The 27,753-nt window shown below is 44.5% G+C and overlaps 5 protein-coding genes across 5 annotated transcripts; 3 read left to right on the forward strand and 2 right to left on the reverse strand.

Annotated features, from left to right (window-relative positions):
- The first annotated feature begins 4,855 nt into the window (after nucleotides 1–4,855).
- LOC128727112 (syntaxin-8) lies at nucleotides 4,856–5,858 on the forward strand. Its single transcript, XM_053820980.1, has 3 exons — nucleotides 4,856–4,912; nucleotides 4,998–5,524; nucleotides 5,597–5,858. The coding sequence occupies exons 1-3, from the start codon at nucleotides 4,881–4,883 to the stop codon at nucleotides 5,755–5,757; spliced, it is 720 nt and encodes a 239-aa protein (XP_053676955.1). The 5' UTR covers nucleotides 4,856–4,880; the 3' UTR covers nucleotides 5,758–5,858.
- Nucleotides 5,859–5,994: 136 nt separating this feature from the next.
- LOC128727110 (cytochrome b-c1 complex subunit 2, mitochondrial) lies at nucleotides 5,995–8,191 on the reverse strand. The gene is made up of 4 exons (XM_053820979.1): nucleotides 8,039–8,191; nucleotides 7,689–7,831; nucleotides 6,572–7,616; nucleotides 5,995–6,491 (listed from the first exon to the last, which is right to left on the reverse strand). Exons 1-4 carry the CDS (start codon nucleotides 8,081–8,083, stop codon nucleotides 6,405–6,407), a joined length of 1,320 nt encoding a protein of 439 aa, XP_053676954.1. The 5' UTR covers nucleotides 8,084–8,191; the 3' UTR covers nucleotides 5,995–6,404.
- Nucleotides 8,192–9,573: 1,382 nt separating this feature from the next.
- Nucleotides 9,574–10,449, reverse strand: LOC128724659 (uncharacterized). Its single transcript, XM_053818382.1, has 2 exons — nucleotides 10,066–10,449; nucleotides 9,574–9,885 (listed from the first exon to the last, which is right to left on the reverse strand). The coding sequence occupies exons 1-2, from the start codon at nucleotides 10,447–10,449 to the stop codon at nucleotides 9,574–9,576; spliced, it is 696 nt and encodes a 231-aa protein (XP_053674357.1).
- A 2,187-nt stretch (nucleotides 10,450–12,636) lies between these two features.
- On the forward strand, nucleotides 12,637–21,382 carry LOC128722492 (TOM1-like protein 2). The gene is made up of 8 exons (XM_053816158.1): nucleotides 12,637–12,706; nucleotides 16,993–17,441; nucleotides 17,504–17,596; nucleotides 17,664–17,833; nucleotides 17,903–18,412; nucleotides 18,503–18,560; nucleotides 19,489–19,539; nucleotides 19,839–21,382. Exons 1-8 carry the CDS (start codon nucleotides 12,637–12,639, stop codon nucleotides 20,085–20,087), a joined length of 1,650 nt encoding a protein of 549 aa, XP_053672133.1. The 3' UTR covers nucleotides 20,088–21,382.
- Nucleotides 21,383–21,796: 414 nt separating this feature from the next.
- On the forward strand, nucleotides 21,797–26,370 carry LOC128727602 (succinyl-CoA:3-ketoacid-coenzyme A transferase, mitochondrial). The gene is made up of 4 exons (XM_053821532.1): nucleotides 21,797–21,916; nucleotides 22,349–22,544; nucleotides 24,534–25,507; nucleotides 25,583–26,370. The coding sequence occupies exons 1-4, from the start codon at nucleotides 21,833–21,835 to the stop codon at nucleotides 25,898–25,900; spliced, it is 1,572 nt and encodes a 523-aa protein (XP_053677507.1). The 5' UTR covers nucleotides 21,797–21,832; the 3' UTR covers nucleotides 25,901–26,370.
- The last annotated feature ends 1,383 nt before the right edge of the window (nucleotides 26,371–27,753 follow it).

Below are 27,753 nucleotides of genomic sequence, written 5' to 3' on the forward strand. Positions count from 1 at the left end.
TATCGCGAGATTCTGTTAGTCCAGGATTCATTATTACATTATCCGACCCTTCAACCATTAAGCGTGATTTGTCTGCTGCTGAAGAAACTTGAAGCGCTCGCGGTCGGGCGCCATCGTCTGCCAATCGTTAATCTCAGTCCTTGCGACGGTCATATCCATTTCAATTTACCCAAAAAGACTGAACCTGTGCGGTGGGGTTGTTAGGTGTCGTTTTCCTGACATTATCAGCCCATCAAAGTCCCACAAACTCACGAGTCTAACTCGCTGCAAAACAGTGAAGCTCTCGTCGACGACAGCTCATAGAGCTCGTCATTGTCCTTCTTCACATATGTAGGTACGAAATTGAATATATATCTACACTGCAACAAGTGATTCTATCATAAGACTTTAAATGTATGCTGATAGGTCAAATGATATCAATTCACGTGATAATTCTGGAAGTAGAAGAAAAAATATATGTATATTAGCGAATGATGATTTAATACAGTAATTTTGATGATTTTGATGATCAATGAACCCTAAAAACAGTTCCGTAAGCTCAAACGCATGCCAAAAGTGTTTCGAGCTGCTTATCAAATTACTGTAACAAATTTTAAAATTGCCCTTTATTCTAGGACACATACGTCGTTCACCCGATTTCCCTTGGATGAGGTAATTTTCCCACAAAAGCCATGGTAGATTAATAACTGCCCTGAAATACCATCATCGTCAACGCGCCAGAGTGTGCGACGAAAAACTTAATTCGTTCGGACGCTACCACCCAACATTTTGTAACGGTTAATGTCAGTCGGGGGTCTATCGTAAGCACCGAAATCGGAATGGACATTCCGCAAGCCCAGTCAACCGAAGTGAACAATCTTGGATAGAAAAACATGGACTCACAAGACGCCCTTCACTGGACACCGCTACTCGACGATCGGAGTCGAAAGCTCTTTCCATTCATGTGGGCAGAAGTTCGAAACACTAGAGGCTCAAAAGCTGCAAACAATTAATGTCCTCGTCATGGAGGAAAGGTGAAAACACGATGCTATTGGAACTGTATCGTTTAACGTAATGTTATATAATGTCCTGCTCCACGTGCAATGCCTCAATATTCGCATTTGTTTAAATGAATCTAGTCTAAATATATCCGATAGCTTACAAACAAAACCTTAACTATTTTTGGCTTAAAATAGGAGATTGTTGACATGGACCGAAACGATGTCGACAATTAGACAAAAGATGATGATTAGTCACGTTCTTGTGTAAAATCCTAATCCAGTAAGTATTGTTCAAAATCACTCATTCCAACAAATTGGCTGGTTGGAAGCGATTTAAGAGAGCAAAAAGAAACAAACCAACATCATAGCTACCTCTACCTGATCTAGAAGTTGCATGGCCTTCAGCTGCATAATGCTGTTACTCCACGCAGAATGAGACGAAGAAGGGACCGGACTTGCTGGCCAGTTATGCTTACAGACCTTTGTAATCTCCTTTCGCTTCAAGCTAAAGGAGCTTTCAGAGAAGCCTGCATCGAAGCGCGGAATGAGCGCTGGCTGACAACAATTAAAGTTGATTGTTATTTTCCGCAGATTCTACATCGTTGCACCCCGCACTCGCACAGATAAACTTAGTGTCGGGTCCATAAGGACGAATAAGGAGGTCTGTAGGAGTGTTTTTTTTCGCCTGCCATTCCTGGGCAAATTGTAGCGAAAATAAACTACCAGTACAAACGCTATCTTCGCCGGCCAACGATGATAATATGGTGCACAGTTCTCCCTCCATCACAGAGGTCATTTGGCGGGAGCTATTGAAAGGCTTTTTTCCTACGTTTTCTCCAAAGGCCAGATCGGCGGTTAACGGGAGAGCGGTGTAATTTGTTAACAACCTCTGGTCATCGATATCGGTACGTTGTAATATGGCCCTTCGGGGAACAGGTTTTTTCCTGCTCTATCCAAAGAACATAGTGTTATAACAGACATAATCGTTTCATGTACCATGAATCTGAGACGCTGGACATTTTACTATATGTTTTAGCTACTCAAGAATTATAGTTAGTATTTCAAATAATTTACGAACTATTTCATGGAATGAATTAAACTAAATATATATATTGTAAAATAATGAGACACTTTACAAGCCATATTGTAGGCTAACAATCCTTTCTCCACTGACAAAAATTCCCTGATAAGATAAACCAATGACATCTACACTATCGATACCGCTTATCTCACCCTCAACAAAACCACACCTGATAAGCAATAGCGCTATGATCGACGAGTCATTCGTGCAACGAATATGCTGCGTTGGTTTTGAAAATCGTGTAACACAAATTACAACAGACGTGTAAAACCGGACAAAATACATTTGTTCCATCCAAACCACACACCCTGAGCTCCTGCAACGGCGATTCGGGCCGCCGTATTTGCTTCTTTTTAGTAACCATATGCCACGTAGAAGCTACGCACTTGTCGCGTCCGGTACGAACCTTCACTCCAGTCAACGTCACGACTTTGGTTCAATTTTCGCTCAACAGCGGCGAGCAGACGACCTCCACACGCTTGTCATTCAGACTGTCCCACATCTTGCGTGATACTAGCGAACGGAAATGGCGCTAACGTGAGACACATTCAGTAGGCTGGGAAGGGTACCCTACTAGCAGAAGTAGGCCGGTCGACGCACAGTTTTCTCACACTATGTTGCACTAAGTACGCAAACGACGGTAGTCGGGTTACATACGCGCGAAATTTACAGGTTTTATGTTTGATTTTTCGTGGTAATGGTTTCACGGGCTACAATTATTCACTGGCAAACAAAAATTGACCAGTAACTTTTCATCAAACTATTGCAATTAGGGTCGCATAAAAACACCCACATAACACGCACAACATGACTTTGGAAAAAAATCCTAGCATATGGTGTCCTAATGACGTCTGCTTGACCTCCTATGCGTCTGTGCGTGAACTACTATAATCTTGAACCGGAAATCGCGCTACCAACAAGTATTATCAAATTCTCAGAGCACAGAAATTCAGTATACGAACCAAAATCAAATTTCGTCTTGAACGCTAGATGACGTAAGTGTTTGTTTCTACACATCGTTCGATTCACAAATTGCCTTTATAATTCCTTTCAATTCTCCTTGCAAAACTCAGTTTACGTATAAGAAAATAATGTAAATAGGTGATTTGAAATTTGCCAGCTAGCTCTAGAGAATAATCTCTTGTTGCATCCCTAATGATTGTGAGGGTTTAACTATATTTTAAGTTCGATATTTTTAGTATACTTACATGTATCTGACCCCCCGATTCTTGAGCCACTGCTTGGGTTGGAATCCTCGGTAACACCACTTGTATTGCCTGGAGCTAGATAATGTTGGAATTTTCTTTGTACAGTATGATGGCACAACATCGAACGAGGAGCTTTAGCCTGCTTTTTCACTGACACTTTTCTCTCTTCATCCCACGCACTCACTGGTGCGTAGTAGAGGCAGAGCATTATTCCGATACATATGCTGCGTTGATTTTTTTGTTCCCTCTTTCAAACTATTCCAAACTCACATGCCTCTTCGATAGTAGTTTGCTGCTAATGTTTATTCCCATAAATTTTTCACTTCCGTATGGTATGAACTGTGCTATGCTGCTTTTGTTGTCGAACTTTACCAAACAGCAGCAACACTCACTACTACTTGCGCTTTTGCAACAAACCACACGCATACTATCTTTCTGTAGAAGCCCTTCATACATTAGATGGAAGGTTCAAAAGGGCGAGAAGGTTTCCCGGGGAGGCTCTTGCTGGGGTTCGATTGCACCTACGAGCCAGCCGCACGAGAAGAAAAATCAACAAACTACCCCCGCAGTGCTTAACATCAGCACAAGCATATCCCGACAGCCAAGGCTCTGAGACGAGCAGCGAAATGATTCGTAAAAACACACCACACAGTACGTAGAAACTCATAAATGGGGACCGAAGAAAATAAGACACGGGAACGCACTTTAACACAACCTTCCGATAAAAGGTAAGTTTTGCATCGCTATGTTCAGCAGCCAATCAAATACATTTTTTCTTGATCGTTGTTTTCAGAACGATGCACGCAAAGCTCACATCGAATTCACTATTAACCTTTTCCTAGCAGTGTGGAAATATTCTCACCACGTATACGGACATATAAAACATATATTTTCGTGTTCGTGCTCGGAGACTCACCGTACCTGACTACACCGTGGAAGCTGAACGACCTAACTACTGCACCAGACCACGAAAGACAACGAAGAATCAATCTCTATGGTGTAGCAAGAGTCATAAAAAACAGTACCCCAACTGCGTCACTTTCAATCGCACATTACGACGTATAAAATGCTCACATACATTTTACTTCACGATTTCCGAATAGTTTATGCTATCAACCTTCTACTTCACAACAGGGACGGAGTTTTAATTGATTTAGAATTGGAAAATTTGCAAAATTCTTGCTAACAACAATACCTTTCGAAGCACCTCGCGTAAAGTAACACACTCTTTGACGCAGCATACTTGAAATGTCATAGCTGTCACATTATTTTAAAATTATTTAACCTATAAATAACGTATAATGTCTGTTTGTTTTTCATTTCTCTAATAAATTTTATTTATTGCTTCTTATTTATGTTTCTGATATATTTACATAAACGTATTTTAAACTAACTTTTTATAAAACATAATAAATGCTGTCAACCAAGCTGACCGATGCAATTCCGACATGCATATTGCAGTTCGAGCAATCTGCTCGAACTACAGAGGATTTTGTTGTTATTTTTTCCTGTGATCGTCTTATCAAAATAATTAAATTACTCATCGTTTTCATGTTCTGAATACTTGAAGAAGAACACGTTAAAACACGACACGTTATAAAACCCGTAAAAATGGCTTTAATTAACATCGACGGTGATCCTTGGTAAGTAGCGATACTGCGTAGTGTTCATTGTTGATCATTCCATGTTTATGTTACGATTTTTCGTGTGTTTATACAAACACTGCAGGTTGACTGAATTAGATGCATGTGAAAACTTAAGCAATGATATACAGTCTCAATTAGCGGCACGGAATCAAGAAAATCAATTGTCCCGGGAATATGGCATCCTATCGGGAACAGTTCGGGTACGCCTCAAACAGCTGGGTGGGGAATTGGAACAGCTGAACCGAAAGCTAGGACTCATATCCAATTCTCTCACTTCTGGAGAGGCGGAACGGAGACAGCGAAGGATAGAAGCCCTTCAATCTAAATTGATACAGTTGCAACGCCAATTCGCCTACGTCGAACCAGCCGCTGCCCGTACAGCGCTATTCGAAACGAATTCTAACAACCGAGCTAGAGGCACTTTTGCCGATGATGATGATGATCCAGCATTGATTCCATCCAACAGCAGCTACACAGTTGATGACTTGCGATCCCAACAGTCGCGAATTTTGGAAGACCAAAATCAAGGTCTTGAAGCGCTGTCGCAGGTGATTGCACGCCAGAAGGTTCTAGCAACCAGGATCGGCGGAGAGGTTGATCGTCATAATGGTATAAAGTCACCTGGAGCAGTATGATTGATGAACGTAGATTAATTATTGAAACCTTTGCTTACACTTTCAGATATACTGGATGATTTGGCCCAAACGATGGAAACAACCGACGTGAGAATCAACAGTGAAACCCGTCAGATCGGTACAATCTCAACCCAGGATAGAACCTGGGGCTATTGGACCGTTATAGGTCTGTTATTTGTTGCAATTATTGTTGTAGGTATTCTCTAGAGCCGTTGCTCTTTGTTTACACATTTATATAATCAATTCTTTCAAGTACCGTATGCAGTCTATTTTACCGAAACACATTCAAAAATGCAATCTAGCTCTTATAACTGTGCGTTGTACGATAACTGATTCTACTAATATTTCAATAGCATTTAAATAAAGATGTATATTTACATAAATTTATGTTTCATGATTTTATACGGACTCAACATACAAGAAGGAAGTAACATGCTGCTTGGGTGGGATTTATCCTATTTATTGCATAACGTGTTCGCACCATTAATAATCGCTTTCCTTCCGAGGAACAGAAACACACATCAAATACGATACAGAATCAATCTATTTCGCGGCTAACGCGCATTCTCTTACCATTCAATCTGAGTCCCATAGGTTCAGCTTCACAAATGGACTCATAATTTCATGTTGCTCAGTTGGTTGTTTGTCCGGTCAATGTTCCATCGATCGAAAATCATACTTCAATTATACTACAGCTTCGGCTATGCATGTTGCGCTCCTTCAAGGGGAGGTGGTGGTGAATAAGGGCTCGACAGCGGAAGAAAGAAAACAACAATATCGCTCAAGAAGAAGTGTTTGTCTAGAATTTACGGCGAGCCATCCCTCAAATGTCGTCGCGTGCAGTGGTTAGAAATTTAGTGCAGATCGCAAAGATGCGGCACGTGGGTCAGATTTCCCACGGCTCCGACGGCCAGCTTGCTCGATGCAACCTTTCGGGCGGCCTGTGCAACAATGAAGAAATTAAATCGTTTGATTAACTTCAAATTAAAACATTTAAAGCCAATGACGAGCTTCTACTTACAGCCTGAACGTCGCCAGTGGTGACGGCATTGACGGCAGCAATGAGGTCGCTCTTCTTGTACACCTGTCCAAGCAGGGCCGATTCTTCGCTCAACTGGTGGTGCAGCGCGCTTTGGTTCTCAGTGGTCTCGCACACAGTCGTAACAGCCAACGCTTTGCCGCGGGCAACATCAGCGTCGCTTACCGAGAGTGATTTAAGAGCCTTAACGCCGGCTTCAACGGCCTTGCCCGCGTCCTTTCCATCTCCCGAAACGATGAATCCGAACAATCCATTGTCGGTGTAGCCGTTGAACAGGGCGCTGCTGTTGACATTGGCAAGAGCCTTGGTCAGGACTCCGTTGTTGGCACCACGCTTGGTCGCAGCACCAACGCCAGCGGCATGCTGCAGAACCCAGAATGCCATCGCTTCCTTCAGCGAATTCCAGCCAACGGCTTGAGTTCCCACGGCAACAGCAGCTCGCGAACCGGCGCCATCACGGCGCACTTCGCCCGTATTGAAAGTAGACTTGTTTTCATTTCCCGCTCCCGACTCCAGGGCGAGACTCTGGGCGAAACCGACCAACAGCTGGTGGTCAACACCGACACCAGCAACGGCAGCGCGGTTCGTGGTGCAGTTGGCCGCGAAGTAGTGCTGCATCGTCTCGGAAGAGTGCTTACCGACCAGGTAGTCCGGGCAGAAGACGGAATTGCCGAGTCCATCACGGAAAGCGGCTTTGTGCAGCAGTTCGACGGCTTGCACTTCCGAAGGCAGACGCGCTAGCTCGTTGCGAATAACCGGCACCAGTTCGGCCAGCTCCCAGGGCTTGAACACCTGTCCAGTAGCGGTGGCCTCAAGATACTTCAGGCCCACCTCGAGCTGATCCTTCGTCACGGCGACACTGTACGATACCACCTCTCGGTCAGCCGTGGTCGTTAGGCTACCGCCTGCTTGCTGAATGTTACGCGTAATGCCGAAGCTCGTAGCCGTCTTCGTGGAAAGACCACCAGCCGCACGCAGAACATGCGCAGCACCGAGACAATCGGCAGTTTCGTTGCGAGATCCGGCACTGAAATACAGTTAGAAAATCCCCATAGTGAGCATGAATTTTTGAGACTCTGTAGAAACATCATTTAGTTACCGGAAGACGATAGAAATCCGTGAGACCGGAGCGTTAGCTTCCGCCGATGCAACCACCAGCTTATTGGGTAGAGTGGTCGTTTGGACTTCAGCCGAGCCACGGCTAGCAGCGGCAGCCTGTGCATGAGCGGCATAGCCTCGGGCCTGCAAAGTACAAACATCATGTATGAGAACAGTACTCGTAGCAATTGGATTGGTACATTATGCAAAAAGGATTCTTCCGGCTGGGAAGGATAGCAGATTATTTCATCACGGTGAACACTTTACGTAACGATTTTGACACTTCGTCCGCAGTAACCAAGAACACGGGGACACAATCGGTGGGATAGTGCGAATTCGTTAAATGCTTACCGCTGCCGCACGGAGCATCGGGGTTTTCGATGTAACGGATGCCATTTTTCTTGCCGTTTAGCCTCTCTTCCGTTTGTTACGATTGACTGCTGGACTGCGGCCTCGGAAAATCCGGAACTATGCTGAAAGGCAACAACAGTGTCGCGGTGCTCGGGATAGGTTCCCTTTTTCCGATGAAAAAACTGAAGAAAACCTCACTTGCTCAAGTCGAGTATACGTCAACAATGTCAAACCATATATTTCGATGCATTTACATGGAAGCGCGCAGGACTACAGGTCACCGCCGGGTGTTTTAAAATGACAGTTAGTGCATTCAAAAGGGAACTTCACTTTTATAACTTGTAGAATGTCACTTTATAAATTGAAGAAAAGTCCAATAGTTTAACAGAGTAAAAGCATTGAGCCTAAATAACATGATATTTTGTAACTTAATATCCTTTAGTATGAGAAGTTGAAGAGCCGCAGGAAGCAGAAGTGAATGCATGAAGGCACATGATGTACATTACGATGATCAGTCTTATTTTCTTCTCGCATAGGCATTTGAGACAAATGTTAAAAATACCATTAATCCTGGGAACACGCTTCAACCCGCAAAAGCATATTTGCGAGAAGGAGCAACAAACAGAAAGATACTAAACTAAATTTTACGCGGTTTTGATTTTAAAATTTAAAGGAAAGTTTGTACGCATATCCATGAAATAAACACCCCAAACGATCTTGTCTTTTTGGACGATAATGATTTGGCAGTCGATGCAATCCGGAACTTCTTATTCGATCTGTTTCATGGATAGACGTGAATGGCTTTGGTTCAGAGCATCAACCAATCATTGCATGTTCCGAAAAAAAACAGCTTGCCGAATTTCCAATAGTAGTAATTTATTATTTAATTAATTTTAGTAAATCATTTTCGTTGTACATGTTTTTATGTACTACATTTATATAGTGTATCGTATCATTTTCATTGAAGATTGTTTTTTGTTGATGTTTTAAATGAAATAACTGGCTTCTTCTAGCCCTAAGCAGAAATTTGAATCATAATTAAAATATATCTTAGCCTATATAAAAATTCGATTCGATTTGATTCGAGATCTATAGATGACTCTCATTAACGGTTCGTAAATGCAAAAAGGTCTCTACATATTATAGTCTCTTCTGAGTTCGATGGCAAAATATTTCATTTTGCATTTATACTCTAACAAAAAAAATAGATTGATAGAGCACGGTCTTGATAAATATTCTGTAGCTTTGTCAGTATGTAAAAAAAAAATATAATTTCGATGGCCAAAACTACAATTAGCAAAAGCCAGTTGCTAACCTTGTGTTGTTACAAAAATATACCTTAACATTTAAAAAAAACTATACACACTTAATCAACTTTCTAAGAACTTCAAACGTACAACCTGGAAAGGTTTGGTAGGTTCGCCTGCATTTCTGTACTGACCGCGCGATCTTTCCGTTACATACGGAAATAAATCACCGGTACATTATGTTGAAGTAGTTCTCTTTTTCTAGCAATAGTCCTGCATTTAGTTTGATTACACGCGTAATCTTGTTTTTTTCGATGCAGTGTTCAATGCGCTTCTTTCCGAAATTCTTCTTTCCTTCTTGTATTGTGAAAGCACATAGTTTTTCCGACAAGTTTCCTCCATCTTTTGACAGTCCTCCGGAGTTATGAGGGGTTTAACTGGACAGTATTTCGGAGTATGAGCATTAGATCCTGTCGCCGCGCAGTAAGGGCATATGAACGTTTGAAGCGTAGGGCAAGTCACTTCGCCCCGGCCATTTCTGCACCGGTGGTTCAGATAGATGCTTGCATCGGCACCGTTATTAAGGCAGAACACACAATGCTGTGATAAGTAGCAGTAACTAATGGTTAGGAGTTTCAGGTCATAATCACCTATTGCAATCTGGCGGTTTCAATGAGAATGTAATGACTCCATCCGCCAAATAAAGTATTGCAGAGAACGTTCAGTTTCGACTTGAATGTAACGAAGCTGATCAACTGAATTTGATTCGTTAGCTCTTACCTTTTTCGTACTGGAGCGGTGTGGACGTACTCTTTCTCTTCCTCTTCGATTGACTGTGTTCGATATGTCCTGTAGCGGGCTCTCTGAAAGTTTCACCGCAGGAATCACAGCACACTCCTCGTAGATAAACGAATCAACCGTGCCGTTGGCTTCAAAATGTTGATCAATTTCCACCATAGATACACTAGTCCAATTATACTTCTTAGCATCGCTCATCAACGTCTGAAGATCTAACTGAAATGCGGCAGTACCATCCGTAAAAGGTTGAAACAATGGATACTGAATAAGAAACTCTAATTTTGCATCATCCTCTAGGACCGTCGCCACGCATTTCATGGGTATATTATCCAGCCAGCTGACGAAGTTCTGTTGTGCCATATTCATGCTGATAAATGGAACTTCAGTTCATTTAATATTGTGGATTTGTTCAGAGGTCAGCCCCATACGAAACTTCCAAACTGATTCAATAACTTCACAATGATTTTACAAGAATCTTAGATAAAAAACAAGGACAACGTTAAATCTACTATCGCTAATTCATCACATGGTCTTTGAAATGGCGCCATTTCTCTATCGCGGAAACTTCAAACATACTGGTTCACTCAACAGATCGCAAAAAATTGACTTCCGCAAACTTAGTATCATGCGAATGTATGCGATATATTTCGGTTATCAATTTAAATTCATTTTCAAAAACTCCTGCTAAAGTGCATACCCCTACTGTGCAATTTATAAATTTTTTTTTCGATAGCATTAGAATGGATGTTATTATTTAAAATATTAATTTTAGGATTTCAAGAGCACGCTCGCATAGTACATATCGCTGCCAGATCTTAACCATACTTGTATAAATATGATCAACTAAATTTTAGGAGTAATTGAGTTTATATTTGAATTTCTATAACATGTGCTACAGTAGAAATAAATACTTATTATATGTGTATAGTAAACTGCACGATGGTAATTCAGCATCGCGATTCATCAACGATTATAGTAGCAACTTCAATCATATGGTATATACTCATTCGCATTTGGTTGGAATGGTCTGAGCTGCTTTCACAACACAATTCGGCAAATGCCTAGACTGTGGTAAACATTAGTAGTGATAGCAAACAATAGAAAGTCACGCAAGAGATTACACTTCCGTTTTCTCGTTGTTCTTTCGAGCCAACAGGATTGTGTGCGATCTTGAAGGACATGGTGCATTACATTATTTAAACGGGTGATGAACACAAACCTGGAAGTTTAGACAGCTCACTGCATTTTGTACAGAAAAGTGTTGTACTGCTGTTACTGGATTCAGAAAGAGTGAAACTTTGGATTGTGTTTTTGGTAGGAAAAGTGATGTTATAAAACAAGCTTAAAACACATGATTAGCTAATTTTCTACGATGTTGTGATGCTTTTGTTGCCTACAAGCAGAAAAGTAGGTGCACGCGTGCATGTGTTTATTTGTATTTTTTTGTCTCTGACCAGTGTGATTTTTTACTGCGTAGGTGCATATCTAGTGAGTGAGGATAAGCGTGCATTGTTACGGATTTTGTTATCTAAGTGCTTTGTTGCGTTTTACTTAGTGCGATGAATCATAACACCATGGGCAATTGCACAGCATCATTGCGAAAAACGTCACCATCACCTTCTATGTCACTTTTGTACGCATACAATTGACAGTTCATCCCTTTTTTTACGTGACAAAAAAAGGGATGATTTTTTTCCGCTAACCCTCACATCCACACCTTCGGCAGGATCAGGGAAAGTAGAAGGCAAATATTGAGACAAATGCTGTGAAATATCTGCATTCTAGTCAATCTCGACGCATCAGCTTTCTGGTTAGCAACGGTGCCTTTTTTTCTTCCTGTTGCAATTTGGTAATTGCACCGTATGTGATGTCTTTTTCATTATCATCCGTGAAATGCTGGACATCAGAATGCTGTTATTTGTTTGAGTGAATGGGATTGTGGGTGTTGGATTTTGTGTGATTCCGGTTTCTTGCGTCAGGATGCGTAGAGATAGATAAAACGCGTTAGGATATCTGACCTGAAATTACTCCCGGTATGGGTTCTGATATATGAGGTTTCTTTAAATCCGTTATTAAAAAAGTCACAGTTCAATATTTTGCTAAGAGTGTTATCATTAATTCAACATACTTTTGCTAAAAGGACACCGGTCGTCGCTCTCTACTGTCCGAATGCGCTGAAGCCGAGCCGTTTTTAATGCACCCAGTGTGAAACCGTGTGTGTTAGTGCATCGTATTGATCGTAGTCGGTTCCGTTGCAGGTGACCGGAACGAGAGAAACAGCTTGCCCGCCAGCGGCCACGAACGCTTGGAAAAGTTCGCAGTTATCGATTTGTCCGGACTGAACCGGAAGAAACCCGACAAAAACGTGCAGCTAGGGCGCCCCCAGTCGTGCACTCGGTGTGTTTGTGCGTGCAGGTGTCCTTACTAGTGCAGTTCATACAAAAAGGCCTAATTTTGTGGTAGGCTCAGCGGTTGAAATTGATTATTCGCGTGTGCGAAAGACCGGTCAATCCCCAGCAGGCCGCAGAACAGCAGCAGTAGAGCCGAACGAAAATGACATCATTTTTCAACGTCAGTGCCCTCGGCGGCAATCCGTTTTCGTCGCCCGTTGGTCAGAAAATCGGTAGGTAACATCCGTGCATGCATGTTCTCTTCATCACTAATATCACCCTTTGCGTAAGAGAAAAAAATTATCCCTTTGGAGCTAATACCCGGCTGTCAAAAGCATTAACCCCTTCTTATGTTAGACCCCTTTTCTGGATCGATTCATGTCTAGTTTCTTGTGTGTGAGCTATCTCAAAGCGCACTGAAAGCACGAGAAAGAACTCGAGTGGCAGAATTTTTTTTGAAAATTCGCTGAATCACATGACGAGCACTTAAATGTATTTTTCCTCAACTTTACTTCAATGCAAGGTGGAATTGTGGTCCGCTAACGTTGTCTAGAGGCAGGCGGATAAGCGATGTGCTATCTTCAGCTGTGCAAAACACACGTATCATGTGTGGTGATAGGCCCATGGGCTCGTATCAAGCAAAGTAATAAGAACACGTACGTTGACATTTGATAAGGAGCTACGAAAACATCAAACAGACTGGTTGGTCCGTTGGTTCGAAACTCGCAAAAAGGGCGAGAAGTAAATTATCTTACCGATTTTCCGGCACCCTCACGCTTACGGGGTACTTTTTTTTACGTGGCCACGGTGAGATTCTTTGGAAGCCACACAAGTTTGTCGAGGAACCGCGACTTTCTTGCCGTGGGGGGTTTCCTGGAATATTTTGCCGTTGCAATTTGAACCCGCAATGTGTAGCACACACTCTATACCGTTTGTGGGCAACGGAGAGAAGCTACACAGCCGTTGTCACCGAAACAGAGCATGCTTTGATTGCGAACGTTGTCGGAAAACCGCGGTTTTGTGGTGTGTTAACGGAGATTCACCATCAATCCCGTAACTCCAACGGGGAGGTTGACGTAATGATGTGGATTGCCCCAGAAACGCTACGTAAGATTGGTAGATTACTTTAAAAATAATGCCTGGTCTTGGTCTTGGTCTTGGATCGCAAATCAAGCAAGAAGGGTTGTTTTGGATCAGATAGTATCTCAACGAAACGCCGGTGGATGGTGGTTATTTGATCGATTATGGGGAGTTAATGGAGTTAATGGTCAATATTACAAGCATGAGGATTAATGAAGCTGGGGTAGTCTTTAAAGAAGGGGATCTCTTTATCAATTGCAAATTACTTTTTACAGGAACGAACTCCTCCATGTGTTTGGTTCACTAGCATAGGTATTCTATTTCCACCCCACGTTTCTCTTGTTTGCTTCAAAAAGTTAACGATGTAAAATAAAGAACACAAAACAGGAAGGTTCGGTCCGAAGTTCTACCCATCTGATGACTCAATAGCGCATGAATCAACCGATCCGGCTCGGAAGGTCTTTTTCCCTGTCAGAAACGAGCGGGCAGTGGGCGGAAAGCCAAACGACGGAACCAAGTGGGAGCAGCTCATGTTAGAGAAAAAAAAGGGAAAATAATGTACCCACCCCTGCATACGTTGGCAGAAGAGTGGGCGATACGGTGTCTGCCCGACCTGCTGCATTCAATATCAATTGTCGTGAAGCTCGCATAAGAATGATGGGAGAGGTGCGGTGCTGGCGCATTCCCGAATGGCCGGAAACCCATACCTCACGCGTCCCGCTACCGATCCCAGGAAGGAGGGGGGGGGGGGGAGAGTGGTTTTAGTTCCACTAACGACATGGAACGTGGAGGTAGCGAGTTCGGGAACGTTGTAATGTTTATTCACCGCACGAGGGAAGCCATAACAAATGAAAAACACTCACCGCACCGGCCGGCTGGCACCCGGAAAATCGCTCCCTCACCTATTTCCCCCTATTTTCGCTCCATAATTCCACCACTTCACCCATTGGAAGAAGGGCCTTCAATGATGCGTTAAACGCATTTGAGGCCGATGTCGCGGCACCGACTTTTACAGTGCTGGCAGTGCGTGTAGAATAAATTTGGAAATTTAACTGGCACGTAAAATGTGGCAACGATCCATTCTCACGCGTATGGCACGTGTTAAGGACGCTTTCCTGGATCAGAAAACGATGGCGCAAGCCCCATATTTTCGGTGAAGGAATAGCACTGTTTTCCGGTTTCCCCATTGTACGCGACAATTATGACACCGAAGCAAATGAAATAAAATTGACAACTAGTAGAGAAAAAAATCGTTCAATATTCCTCAACGGAAATAAATATTCATTTCTACAATTTCAACCTGGATAATCATGGAATGCATGACAATTGCCATACATCAACATCCACCAGTGTGTCGGGATCACGGCTTCGTCTGGGGGCGGAGCAGGACACCAGTTGAACTGAGCCAGCAGCACCTATGCGAGCTTGGTCACCTTCGACCCCCACCCCCAGGTGGGAGAAGGGAAATGATTTACATAATTATTCACCGACGACAACGACATCGGCGACGTGACTGCTTCAATTACTGCCATCCCGTCAAGCTAGTCAAAGCTCTGTTGGAGAACGAGGGTGCGTTGGGTCACTGGAAAAGCGATTTTTTTATGTTGTATGTAATGGTTTCTGTTTGTATTTGTTGAGCCGCATAGAACAGGTACACCCTGGACCCAGGAATATGGTGTGCGCGACACACCAGGATAATGATGTCGGTGCTAATGTTTATGGTTTTATGGTTTCACAGCGTGTCCCATGGTTTGGGCGTTTCTCAACGAACAGCCCGCAAAGCAAACAAAGCACCCTATGAACGATTTGTGGTAGAAAATTGATCGTAGCAGGCGTTGCGAAAAGCGCAACCGTTTTGGCTAGTAAACAAAGCCAGCGGTCGGCCGTAACGGCGATAAGATTACGGAGAAATGCTTTGTACTGACCGACCGTCGGCTAGAGGGTCCTTTTGCCTTTTCTTTTCACTAACCATTTGCTAATTGAGCGCACAAAACATTTATAAATGTAGCATTTTTCTATGACGCTCATGAGGACATCAGAGCACGTGGTGTGAAGTAACCGACACACGGAAAAGGGTATTGAAATACATCGTAAGATAAACTGCATTATCTGAGATGAAAAACTTCACGCACATGCCCCCTGCGCAGCGTTACGTAGGACTTTTGAGCAAAAGAAAACATCAAAACAGTGGTTAGCAGCAGCAACGTTAAGATGTTATGCTCGTGTACGCACGCCATCAACCACCGCTTGCGGTTCGTTGGCGTTCACTCATTGCGTTGGTCCGCAGCTACGGTCGCTAATTTCCTTCGCCACGAAATGGTAGGGCCGCCCACGAGTGCGAGCGGAAGGAAATGGTTCCACACGGTTTTTTTTACACCCGTCAAGTTCCGCGCGGCCTTTCAAGCGCATCGCGAATCGAATTGCATTTCGTAAGCGGCGTTATGCGGGGAGGCGCTTTTTTTCTATTTTGCGCTGTAATTCAACATGCTCTCAGGCCACCGCATCGAAAAAAGGCAATTTTCGATTTGGGAAAAGATCGCTCCCGCACTTGGTGCACCTTGAAAGCGGAGATCCTGTGCCCTATTACCCAATGAGTTGGATTGTGCTTGAAGCTAGTCGCAAATATTGTGGCAATGGTGCTGATAATGCGTTGTTTATGTAACGAAAAAAAAATCGTTCAGATTGCACTCATTGAATGACAACCTCTTAATGCGCTGATACCGTGAACTAAAAACAAACAACTCACCAGCGGCTTAATGAGCTGTGGTCGATGATATAAACTAAATCGCGTTAAAAAATGGCTCTAAATAGGCGAGATAACTTTTGCCTCGAAAGCAAGTTTGGCGCCGTAACTCGACAAACGGTTTGACTTCAACCCCATCGGGCGACTTTCATCGTAAACAATGATGATTCACTACGTAACGCACTCCTCATACATCGGCCTGTGTTTAGGTATTTTTTTTTGTTTTGGCGGAATAGCGACTCGGGTCAGGCACACAATCAACATGTCCGCGTGGTAATGGCCAAGTAGTAACCATCCCTGATAAGCACGACTTCGATGGACCTTGATAGGGTGGTATTTGATGGTTTATGTGATTGAACGCGTTGGTGGCACACTCAGTAGCAAAAAGCAAACCATGTCCTATCATGACATTTTGTCTTTTGGGAAGGACACTTACACAACATATGCGCGGCTGGGAGTGGAATAAAAAACAGTAGATTTGCATATGACTACACACCCCCTTTTCTAAGACAAAATTAGATAATTTGGCAAAATGTTGACCGAAACCGAGGCACATTTGAAATGATAATTGGTCTAAAAATATCGATCCACAAACTTTCAGACGCTCTTAACGATGACGATGAAAAAATATACTTTTGATGCATCATGTTACAAAACACGTTTTGCATTATGTTTTTTTTTTTTCATCTACTCTAGAACAAGCGACAGATGCCAATCTGGCGTCAGAGAACTGGGCACTAAACATGGAAATCTGTGATATGATCAACGAATCGTCTGACGGGGCCCGAGATGCAATGAAGGCGATCCGTAAGCGAATGACGCAAAACGCCAAGAACTACACCGTGATCATGTACACGCTGACGGTGTTGGAGACATGCGTCAAGAATTGTGGCAAGGCGTTCCACGTGCTGGTCGCGAACAAAGAGTTCATCCAGGAGCTGGTGAAGCTGATCGGTCCCAAGAATGAACCACCGCCGATCGTACAAGAGAAGGTGCTGAGCCTGATACAGATCTGGGCGGACGCGTTTCGCACTCAACCGGATCTGAACGGTGTGGTGCAGGTTTATCAGGAGCTCAAGAACAAGGGCATTGAGTTTCCGGCGACCGATCTCGATGCCATCGCTCCGATCTACACTCCACAGCGGGTAAGCGGAGTCGGTTTTGATTTAGGGTTCAATTCGTTGATGGGTTATATATTATCCTCTAGAGTGTCCCTGATGGAGCACCGGCTGTGGAAAACGTTAGCACACTACCGGTTTCACCACACCATCACGCATCGCAAACGCCAGGATCGCCAGCTGTAAGTATGGGAGTTAGTCTAACGGAAAGTCGGTGAAGTAACAGAGCTTCGTTTCACTTCCCGCTAGATGCCACCACCGTCATCGATGTCGCAGGATCAAATCGCAAAACTGCAGTCCGAGCTGGACATCGTGGCGATGAACATGTCCATCCTTGGCGAGATGCTGACGGAGCTTAAACCGGGCAAGGAGGATGCTGCTGACTACAAACTGCTGTCGGATCTGACATCCACGTGTCGGTATGTGTTGTGCAATAAGATGGCAGCTCAGCAAGGTATTAATCTTTCTATTCCTTTGGCCGCTCCTAGGGAAATGCAAAGCCGCATCGTCGAGTTGATCGGAAAAGTGCAGCATGATGAGCTAACGGCCGAGCTGCTGCGGTTGAACGACGAGCTGAACAATCTGTTCCTGCGGCATGCCCGGTACGAAAAGAACCGCGACCCGAAGAATGCCTCCAGTGCGACTCCATCGGCCATTCTCGGGGCGGCCCTTGGAGCAGTTCCGTCGGCGACCGGGGAAAAACGCGACTCGTCGCTCATTGACCTGAGCGAGGAGACGGGTGCAAGTGGAGGTGCGAAGAGCCACGCCACGGTAAGCTCGCAGCTGGCTGCGCTAAGCTTGGCTGCGGCCGGTTCGAATGCGACCGCTTCGTCACAGTTGGCACAACTGACGAGCGTTTCGGCTCAGTCCGGTTCGGCTATGGCATCAAAGTCACCGATGCGGAATACCTCCTCCACCACGGGCAAGAGCAGTAACATTCCACCGGACGTTGTATCGGACGAGTTCGATATGTTCGCCCAATCGCGAAATACCACTGGGTAAGGATCACGAGTAATCCATATTCTGCAGGGTTTCTGGATTGTCTTTTTCATGTGTTTTTCCTCTACTTGGTTTTATTTCAATTGTAGTGAAAAAGAAACGGCCAGGTTAGACGTCCTGGGAGCGACAGTAGGCAGTACGGCACTGGTAAGAGACCGCCCATTCGAGGCACCTTGAAAAAAAACGGGACAACTCCCTACATCCACCACCGTTTGCTGTATTGTTTTTAATAGTTCTACTTCCATCAGTCCTTTGGTTGTATTTTCTATCAATGTTTCTTTTTTGCCACCAAGTCCGTTATAGTACCCGAACAACCTTTTCACTTTTTTCATTTAATGTAAAATAATTTCATCTCAACTAGCCTTACTCGATTATTGTTTGTTGCCCAAGTTTTCGCGCGTTTTGATGCGTATCGATTGTGTGATTTTATTTACAATTAGTGTTAGCAAGCCTGGGTTTTACAATCACCGTCAAAATTAGATTGACAAATTGGATGATGTTTACGGTCACATATCATACGACATCCTCGCAGATTACGAGGTGGTGCCGTTTGATATGGCGACGATGTATGTAGAACAGTAATTCGTAACAATATTTTTAAATTTCTAAATTTTTATTCTAAATTTTTAATTTTTTACAGTACTCGTTGTATTTCATTTTGCTTCATATGTATGTGTGTTTTTTCTCTCTCTTTTTTCTTTTTCCTCATTTGTTTCCATTTATCTGCCACCTTCCTGCGTAATGTAAATTTGTAACCTCCCAACCTTTGACCGAATGGGCGTAACTGTGGGTGTGTGTGTGGGTGTGTGTGGGTGTATGTGTATGTAAAATGTATGCATCCGCCGTGATCGCGAATGATCCTCGAAATGCCTACTACGGGTAATGCTGATCGGCGCCTGCTCGTTTCTTTTTTTGTACTGTCATCAATCGCGTGGACTTGGCCTAAACCGTCGAATATTCCCACCCACATACACGATCGAACGAACACGCGCACACACATGTACACAAAACGAAACACACGCACGTATCCTTTACACCCGTTCAACATGCCCAACGTGTCCTCGACCGCACACAGGGTACGAGGGAATCGGAATTCGACGAGATCGAACAGTGGCTGGGAAATCCGGTGAGTACCGAAAAAATGGGGGATCTCCTGTCGTTGCCTGTTCGCGTTTGCTACCTAGCCTTGCGCGAGGAACCTCCTGCGTGGTCCTGCGAGTGCTAGCTGGCATGCGTAAATGTAATGCGATTGTGGTTTGTTGCTTGTGGTAGTGTTGCGCTAGCGATTCTTGGGTACCTTTCTTTACTCACTTTAATTTCTGCACTTTCGATGAAAAAAACGGCTGCTAAAGCGGCTTCTGCTATTCGGTAACTCTAATGTGGTTTCTTTGCGTTGGTTTGTTCGTTTTGGCTTCATCCTGACAGGACGACATCGACAACCTCGAGGCACAGATGGCATCCGTGGGTGCGATGGGTGGTGGCGATGGGCATGGGGCAGTCGGTGGTACCGGCGGGGCGGAGGAAAGCTTGACGAGCAAAGAGTTCGAGAAGTTCCTCGCCGAACGGGCGGCCGTGGCAGAGACCCTACCGACGATAAACACCACCAGTGGTTCGGCACCGGGCAAGGACAAAAAGAAAAAGTCCGACGAAAGCGAAGGGTTGCTGGCGCTGTGAGCTGGGACACATCCTCCCGATACGGGATGGCTAACGAACGCGTATCAAGGAGCCATGTCCGATAGTTGTTTTCTATATTATTATTGTAGTAATTCTTTTTCGTGGTACAACGATCGTTTAGTTTGGCCAGCTGGTTTGACCCTTGAGCGAGCTCCTGTTTCCGTGTGGACGGTGGTGTGAACGTTTCTTAAGACCAGCTCAGGCAGGGGTTTGACTGTAGAGACATTTTGCGAAAAGCCAAAAAACCAAAACCGACGATGAGACCGTGCATGTCGACAAACGAGTGAATGATGGCGATCGTTGATCGACAAGTGTGATTAAGCCAATTTTATCCTTTTGTTTTTGTTCTTCTACACGTAACACCATCCTTTCTTTTAACTATCCTTTAGTAGTTTTTTCTTTCGTTCCACGGGCATGTTGTGTACAAGTGAGCCATATTATAAATACATATACATATTAAAACAACCGGACGCAGGGGAACGACAACGGCTGAAGAGATGATGACGGCAAAGTTTGACGTCGTGATGGGGGGACAGAAAGCGAGGGATGAAACAAAATATATTTAATTGTGAACTAGTTGTATTTATTGAAGTAAGACAAATCCTACACCGTTTAGTATGGGAAAGAAACAAGGAGAGGGCACGGGAAGGAATGCGTATTATTAGGAAGGAGATGGTTGTAAAGATTGTGCATTACAGAAGTTAAATTAAGGCTCTGGCTAGCGGGAAGGCCGGCCGGCTGCTTAGATGGATCGCTTTTTCTTCTTTTTTCTAAACATTCACAAACATTCGGTGTTGTCGTTGTTACCATTTTGTGTTGTATGTTTTATAAAAAAATATATATTAATACAAGGACGAATTTTCGAGCTATGATTAAAACCGTTAAAGTGCAGCTAAGGAAGCGTCTTTTGTGTCGAGCGTAAGCTGATTGAGGGTGTAGTTTGTATCTCCCGATCATCGCCATCATCAACTACCCACCAATGGCCGAGTGTGAAATGAGGATTGTAAAGAAACATGAATACCTAAACTAATATTATATCGATTCAAGAGAGAAGCAAGAGCAACGCGATCAAGCGTACTGTAGGGACGAGCTACTGCATGAGATACTTTTTTCAGTACTCCCACCTCCTTGTGAAATAGAAAAATCTAGTGTTAGCGGGAAACTTCTTTACACGATCACTTTGTTTTAAGCAGAGCGGAGCAGGGCAGTAAAACTGTTTTTTTTTTCTTCTTTTCGTCACTTTCGGGGAACTACAAACGAAATATAATAATGTCTAATAAAGTATGCAAGCATCTTCGAACTAGATGATAGCGTTTTCATATGCCTTCTCCATGCTCTTGAAAGTGTATATACGTGGAGAAGGTTGTTTTTATATAATATCTTTTTTCTCCTTATATTGTAGGTTTCCTTGTACATCTGCAATCTCCACCGCGGTGGAATATTTGAATGGAAGTTATTCGAATGGTAGCGATATGAGCCACTCAACGCGTTGGTTTAAACAGGAACCATAGTGCAATGTGTACGTTCGATGTTTTGACAGCCGCCACAAAACCAAAACAAAAACGTTCTACTTCCCCGTGGTCCTTCGTAATTCTTCCTGTGTATTTCGTGCTGTTTCTAATCGCGCCTCGAGTCGCGTTACCAGAAGGTTTCGCCGCCACCGTGTTCCGTTTTGCGTGACTGCTTACCTTAATCAGCGGAGTTCGGTCGAAAAGTTAAGCACGCGCTCGAATATCCGTACAAAAATGGCGCTTTCCCTGTGCAGAAAACAAGTACTCGGGGCCACGGGTCGGCTCAACACTAGGGTACTGCGGTTCGAAATTTCAAAGGTAAGAAACAATTTGTTGCTACCCTCACCGCAGTGCTTCGTATGGATTTAAATAGATTCGACCTTGAACATTCATTCAAAATGGAACGCGGAACCAGCATGTGGGAATGGAATGGATAATTTAGTAGTACGCAATAGAACGCATCGTGGAGCATTACGTCACAGTGAATAAATAGCAGTTTCTCACACTGTTCTGCTGCTCATAGAATTAGAAACAAAATAGCAACCGCAAAGGGTAAGGGCCAGTGGAATGGGTGTTGAGAGAGGTAGCATCTAATGGAAGTAACCTGAAACGGAGCACCAGCTCGATCGAGCCCCTGAACCGGTTCATACAACCGGGTGTACCTTTGCCGGTGGACATCATGCTCTATTTGCATATGTTAATACAATTTCGTTGTTTTGGTTCTCTTCCCGGCTTCCTTCCACGCAAAAGGTGCTTGCCAGCCGATACTCGACGCAAAAGCAGCGTTCCAAGATCTACGCCAGCGCCGACGAAGCGATCGCAGACATACCCGATGGTGCAAAACTGCTCGTCGGTGGATTCGGGTTGTGCGGCATTCCAGAGAACCTGATCGCGGCACTCGTCCAACAGCGAAAGAAGGACCTCACGGTCGTGTCAAACAATGCCGGTAAGCACACTAGCCTAGACCACCCCTAACAAATGTAGCGAACATCTTAGTAACCGTGAGCACGTAACGCATCGTAACGCTCACCGGATGGCGTCTGCCTTTCGATTTCATTTCCAAGGTTATCGCGAACCGCGAATGTGCGTTCATGTGCTGCGCGAGTTTGAGTTCGCGCGCAGATTAGAGAACATACGTTTGTTTGATTAGAGAACACACCCTCCAACATGCTCCTCGCGCATATAATCGCGCCCATGGTACCATGGGCGCAAAAGTATTGGTTCCTCCGATGCCGCGTGTTGTTGCTAATTCTGGATGTTTTGAGTGTTTTGACGGCGTCGATTCAACGCCGCTCCTTGGCAACACCGCACATGCTTGCTATGCCGCTGCATGCCTGCTTTGATTGTCACGGTGCAGAGCAGCGTGACAAAAATAGACCGCTCGACGAAAGGAACACCTCATTTTCTGTGCAATGGTCGTGAAAAGATGCTTTTTATTTTTTCTTTAATGATACAATTTATGAAAATTCTTGATGCACCTTCGTTTCGATCCAGTGTCGTGGTTCCTTCTTTAGTAGATCATACTCGTACGGATGCGCAGTGAAGGAATGATATCAAATATGTACCATCCTTCGAGATAAGATACGATGGGAATAGCAAATAAGCGCAGCTTCAATTACACCCACAATCTCACGGGGAAGAAGGTGGTTTTGTCGCATACAGGAAGAGAGTTCCAATATCCTCTTTACAAGGTCGCGTTGCGGTTTATCTGCTAGTACACTGTACGGATAAGTTTTGTTTGTTTAAATGTAATCAGTCACTGATTATAAAGGTAAATCATGTTAGGGAACTTGTTTTTTTAAATTCCTGATATATGTCGAACTAATCTATTTTGTTGAGTCGTCCACTTTCCTGGTGTGAAACAGAAAGATGTTTGTTTCATTGAGCCGCCTCGTGGTTGTACTTCCTAGTGAATAAGATTCAAATTCATTTTTTCTACCCTTTCGCGACCGAAATCAATGCGTGCGGTCTTCTCTGCGCTTCTCCTGCGATCGATTTTTTTTGTTTCGCATTTTAATATTTATATTTCGCCTACGATGCATCAAGTTTCTACGAAAACTAAAAAAAAAAGGGTCACACTCGGCTGTTCGTCATCGGTTACGGGTCCTGATCGATGATGATTTTTTTGTTGTTGCGCCCATTCCCAATGTGCCCCGCCTGTGTTGCACGCGAAGTGGAAGGATCAGTTTAAAGTGTAACCGACCTTAGCGGCATTTCGGGCCGTCCGCGAAAGTATCACCTCCATTCGATTGGCTGTTTGACCGATCGAAAGCGCGCTCCCCCCAAATGAGTCCCAAAAATGTAAATGCAAATGTCACATTCCTCCCTCCTGGGACCGAGAAATTCGCCGCCCGGAATCAACTGTCGGGAGGGAGCGTATCGCCGATGCTAACACCCGCAGCATCAGGATCGTCTGACGTAACTGTGGGCGGATAAATGATTAAAAAGCGATCCATAATTGGAGTCGCTCTTTTTGGAAATGCACGTTAGCTTTTGTTTGAAAGGTGCTTTGTGCAAAAACGAAATGGATCGTGGCTAGAAGACGCACCTTCCCGTTCTAAGGATTATCAGAAAGTCACAGAACAGCATCGTTACGACGAATGAAGACCATCCCATCACGGGCGGCCGGTTACGATACGTGAACCCCCAACGAAATAGATCCGCGAAGAAACTGGTTCCTTCTTCGGTGATTCAGCACAAAACAGCCAAAAGCTTATCGTTATCATGCATACGTAACACACCGGCAAACAAGTGGACGATAGCTTCCTACATATCAGGTGATTTTAGGCGAGACTCAGACGATTGATAGCGCAAAACTATGATAAAAAAGGAATTCTGCTATTTTTCTCCTTGTTCCATTGCACTGATGTTCTTTTCGGGCTCGATGTTATGCTCACAGCTGATTTCCATATCATCTTTTTTTTCTACTCTGCAGGTGTGGACAACTTTGGGCTCGGGCTGTTGCTGAAAGAGAAGCTGATCAAGCGCATGATCGCATCGTACGTCGGTGAGAATGCGGAATTCGAACGTCAGTACCTGTCGGGAGAGCTGGAACTGGAGCTGACACCGCAAGGAACACTTGCCGAACGTGTCCGAGCTGGGGGTGCCGGTATTCCTGCGTTTTTCACACCAACCGCATACGGAACGCTCGTCCATGAGGGCGGTTCCCCGATCAAGTATGGTCCCGGTGGTACGATCGCGATCGCTAGCGAACCTCGTCTGATGCAAATGTTCAACGGTAAACCGTACATCATGGAGGAGGCGATCACCGGAGACTTCGCGCTTGTGAAAGCACACGTCGCCGACGAAGCGGGTAATCTGATCTTCAACAAGTCCGCGCGCAACTTCAACCCACCGATGTGCAAGGCGGCCAAGGTGACGATCGTCGAGGTGGAGGAGATCGTACCGGTGGGTTCGCTTAACCCGGATCAGGTCCATATGCCGAGCGTGTTCGTCCACCGCATCGTGAAGGGACCATCGTACGAAAAGCGGATCGAGCGATTGCGCGTCCGGGACACGAAGAAGGCCGGTTCGGTTGTGTCGTCCACGCCAGCGGCCAAGATGCGTGAGAGGATTGTGAAGCGTGTCGCAATGGAGTACCGAGATGGGATGCACATCAACCTTGGTATCGGTATTCCGGTGCTTTCGTCCAATTTCATCCCGGAAGGCATGAATGTGCTGCTGCAGTCGGAGAACGGAATCCTCGGGTTGGGTCCTTTCCCCGAGAAGGACCATGTTGATCCGGATCTGATCAATGCGGGCAAGGAAACGGTGACGGTGCTGCCGGGTGCGTCCTACTTCTCTTCTGATGACAGCTTCGCGATGATTCGCGGTGGACACATCGACATTACGGTACTGGGAGCGATGGAGGTGTCGCAGTACGGCGATCTGGCTAACTGGATGATTCCTGTGAGTATTTCGGGCTAGAATCGATCAGGTTCGACGGACACCATGATTACTTATGTATGCTTTTTGCACATCAAGGGCAAACTGGTTAAGGGCATGGGAGGTGCGATGGACCTGGTGGCCGCCCCGGGCACGAAGGTGATCGTAACGATGGAACACAACGCAAAAGACGGTTCGCACAAGATCCTCACGAATTGCAACCTGCCGGTGACGGGGCGGAACTGCGTGGACATGATCATCACCGAGAAGGCCGTTTTCAACGTGGACAAAGACCAGGGATTGACGCTGATGGAGCTGGCCGAAGACTGCACGGTAGAGGAGATCATCACGAGTACGGGGTGTGACTTTTCCGTTTCGCCCGATCTGAAGAAAATGGCTCAGGTGGATGATGCGTGATGAAGCAAGGATGCAAGTGCACGGACACGGATGGACACGATCAATCGATGACGACGATTGTCCCCGTTCACGAACGGTTTTTAGGTTATAAGAATATAATGCCTGGTTTAGGATCATTGTACATGGTTTAGCTCAGGTAAGGGCATTTAAGGACAGGGTAAATCGTACAGTACCTTGTAGTGCCATCAGTGAAGAGGATTTTCTTTTGCCAGACAGAAAGCTTCCGTTTGTGGCAATTTATAAGGCCTCGATCGATTGTTGCGTACATCCTCTTCCCTCTTTCCCCCGGTTTTTGCAAGCTCCAACGTGAGGATAAAGTCGAACTGAAATAAAATTTCTCATCCAATAACAAAACTAAAAGCAGCAACAACTTCGAAAAAAAAAAACAAATAAAATATAAATGGCAATGAACCTGTCGCTGCTCGTGTGGTTTTTTCGCCTATTAACGAATCATGGCATTATGCCTGTGGCCTCGCATGGGTATTATATCGGCATAATATGTTAAAGGCTATTCAAATCAGCTGCTCAGGTGGATTATACGCACAAATATGTTGTTTCTATCGCAATCATATCTTTCATCACCTCTCGTATCACTGCTCCGTTCTATAGCCTCAGTGTTCCACTTTTTGCGGCCTATGGGTTAGTATAAAATATGACATTTTTATTATCGAAAAGCATGTTTCGCCTAATTTAAAATCAAATCAAGCACTGTAAACTAAAACTAGAAAGAAAACTCCATACGTCTCCTGCTTGCAAACGAGGTTCGTCGCTTACACCAGCATTGAAGTCTTTCGTACTTTCTTCAGCAAACACCACACACAGGGATGCGATAATTTTTCGTGCCTTTTCCAAAGATCAAGGGCACGGGTTCAGTGTTAATTATGATGTTCAATCAACACCTTTTCCCGAACCGTCATAATGTTACGGTGCATTAGCGCACCCCAACCCATCGGTGACCGTAGGTTGCATTGTAACCGATGCTGCAGGACACCTCTCTCGTGCGTGCAGCTTTCCACCACACCACGCTCCCTCGATTAATCGAGCTATATCGTTTTACAAATCGTGAGCTGTCAGGGGGCCACAGTCGGGACCACTCAATCGGCCATCAAAAGGCCTTTTTTCGGATGGAAATGGGTTTTTTTGCTCATTTTTTCCTCTCCGCTATCGCCTTGGCATGTTAGGGTTTTGTCATTCGTCAAGGCTGCGCCCGCAGGTTGCCCATCGAAGGCACGCGATCGCTGACAGAGTGGGCTTCCGAAAAAACGAGTTTTCCCCCTTATGCCAATGGGCCAACGAGGCAAACGAATTAAATAATAAATGAATGTTTGTATATATATTGGATTGGAGTTTCAATTTTATTTTATCATTCATTCTTCCAAAAAAGTGAGCTGCTATTGTAACTGAAATACTCACGAGCGCATGTTTACTTGGCCTAAAATATGAGCCAAATTACATAGCTCATATCTCCAAAACTCACGATAAATCCTTTAATTAATTGCCTCTTTTAAGGGCCAAATTTTTACAATGACCCACAAAAACCTAGCAGCAGCTCTTAAGACTTCTAAAAAACTAGTTTCAATCGCATGCGTTAACATCCGTGCGGTACTTTTCACTCGCGGCCCACAAAAACCGATCTTCGGTCAGAATCAGACAGACCTCGCGCAGCGAGCGAAAAATTTCCTCTCGGAGGAAGAATTTCGAGATCAAATGTTTCGTACCAAATACCAGCTATAGTAACAGGAGAACATGCTTCGCAGAGGCTACCTCTAGCCGGATTCACTGGTAGGAATTCCCTCGCATTCACGCCTTTGCCGAATTTGATTGCTAGCTCGCTCTAGCTGTAACAATCCACC

This window comes from Anopheles nili, chromosome 3 (genome assembly GCF_943737925.1).
Source record: "Anopheles nili chromosome 3, idAnoNiliSN_F5_01, whole genome shotgun sequence".
In the NCBI taxonomy this organism is placed as follows: domain Eukaryota; kingdom Metazoa; phylum Arthropoda; class Insecta; order Diptera; family Culicidae; genus Anopheles; species Anopheles nili.

Excerpts from the sequence above, each read along its gene's own strand:
- LOC128727110 (XM_053820979.1), bottom strand. The coding sequence starts at position 8,083 with ATGGCATCCGTTACATCGAAAACCCCGATGCTCCGTGCGGCAGCG. Across the intron at positions 7,617-7,688 it reads CGGATTTCTATCGTCTTCCG|TGCCGGATCTCGCAACGAAA; the intron begins GTAACTAAATGA and ends ACTGTATTTCAG. Across the intron at positions 6,492-6,571 it reads CCACTGGCGACGTTCAGGCT|GCCGCCCGAAAGGTTGCATC; the intron begins GTAAGTAGAAGC and ends ATTGTTGCACAG.
- LOC128727602 (XM_053821532.1), top strand. The coding sequence starts at position 21,833 with ATGGCGCTTTCCCTGTGCAGAAAACAAGTACTCGGGGCCACGGGTCGG. Across the intron at positions 21,917-22,348 it reads TGCGGTTCGAAATTTCAAAG|GTGCTTGCCAGCCGATACTC; the intron begins GTAAGAAACAAT and ends TCCACGCAAAAG. Across the intron at positions 25,508-25,582 it reads TGGCTAACTGGATGATTCCT|GGCAAACTGGTTAAGGGCAT; the intron begins GTGAGTATTTCG and ends TTGCACATCAAG.
- LOC128722492 (XM_053816158.1), top strand. The coding sequence starts at position 12,637 with ATGACATCATTTTTCAACGTCAGTGCCCTCGGCGGCAATCCGTTTTCG. Across the intron at positions 17,442-17,503 it reads CGATCTACACTCCACAGCGG|AGTGTCCCTGATGGAGCACC; the intron begins GTAAGCGGAGTC and ends ATTATCCTCTAG. Across the intron at positions 17,597-17,663 it reads AAACGCCAGGATCGCCAGCT|ATGCCACCACCGTCATCGAT; the intron begins GTAAGTATGGGA and ends ACTTCCCGCTAG.
- LOC128727112 (XM_053820980.1), top strand. The coding sequence starts at position 4,881 with ATGGCTTTAATTAACATCGACGGTGATCCTTG. Across the intron at positions 4,913-4,997 it reads AACATCGACGGTGATCCTTG|GTTGACTGAATTAGATGCAT; the intron begins GTAAGTAGCGAT and ends CAAACACTGCAG. Across the intron at positions 5,525-5,596 it reads AGAGGTTGATCGTCATAATG|ATATACTGGATGATTTGGCC; the intron begins GTATAAAGTCAC and ends TTACACTTTCAG.
- LOC128724659 (XM_053818382.1), bottom strand. The coding sequence starts at position 10,449 with ATGAATATGGCACAACAGAACTTCGTCAGCTGGCTGGATAATATACCC. Across the intron at positions 9,886-10,065 it reads ACCGCTCCAGTACGAAAAAG|CATTGTGTGTTCTGCCTTAA; the intron begins GTAAGAGCTAAC and ends TACTTATCACAG.